This window comes from Pseudochaenichthys georgianus, chromosome 16 (assembly GCF_902827115.2).
Source record: "Pseudochaenichthys georgianus chromosome 16, fPseGeo1.2, whole genome shotgun sequence".
NCBI lineage: Eukaryota > Metazoa > Chordata > Actinopteri > Perciformes > Channichthyidae > Pseudochaenichthys > Pseudochaenichthys georgianus.
In genome coordinates this window covers 14,672,741-14,673,467 of record NC_047518.2, presented here as the reverse complement: position 1 = coordinate 14,673,467, position 727 = coordinate 14,672,741, and the positions used below count along the sequence as shown (strand labels likewise).

At 48.4% G+C, this 727-nt stretch overlaps 1 protein-coding gene across 1 annotated transcript in view; it reads right to left on the bottom strand.

Moving 5' to 3' along the window:
- The window catches only part of emc2 (ER membrane protein complex subunit 2), a 41,454-nt gene that overhangs the window by 23,493 nt on the left and 17,234 nt on the right, over positions 1-727 (bottom strand). Inside the window, exon 5 of the mRNA XM_034103528.2 lies at positions 580-637. Coding sequence (XP_033959419.2) covers positions 580-637 — 58 coding nt within the window. The remainder of the gene's footprint in view (positions 1-579; positions 638-727) is intronic.

Below are 727 nucleotides of genomic sequence, written 5' to 3'. Positions count from 1 at the left end.
CAGACAGACAATGTTGAAAAATATGCAGTGAAAGCTTGAACCCCAGAGGCAAGATACACGCCATTCAACGTTAAGCATCAAAACGATTTTCTTGTAAAATGTCCGGTGTATTCGGTCCTATCGGTGTTGCACACAAGTTTATTAACCTGTTGGGAAATGTCCTCACTGGGCATCCCCACACAGCAGACCTTGCACCTGAAGCCACTGGCCGGCAATAGAGAAGGTGGGACAGGCGCAGGGTGGGGGTCTGACGGTCCGTAAATCACCATCTTCAAAGGCCAGACCTTTATTTACGCTTTACTTCCACCAAACTGTCTGCCACTGAAAGATCATGAATCACCCCACAACACCCACACACACACACACACCCCCTTCACTCCTTCGGGCGAAAGGCTGATGAGCGCTGTGGTTGAGGTCAGTGAGGCCACGGGGAGTTTAACTTTGCAAACTCACACTGCTAACACCACAGTTCCTCGGCAGATTTTAAGCCTTCCAGAAAAGCTGAGACCACAAAGTGAAGCAAATGAGAACAACTGCTAAGCTGCGGGGCTTTTCCCTTTCTTTCTCTGCTTTTCTTACCGTGTTGGTGGGGTCGTCTTGGAGAATGGCATCGTAATGCTGGCTGGCCTCGTCGTATCTTGAGAGAGAGAACACAAATTAGTTTTTTTAACCAATCCCAGTCCCGAAGTCGGATAAAATTAGGTGGTGGGGAAATCAAAGACAGTTC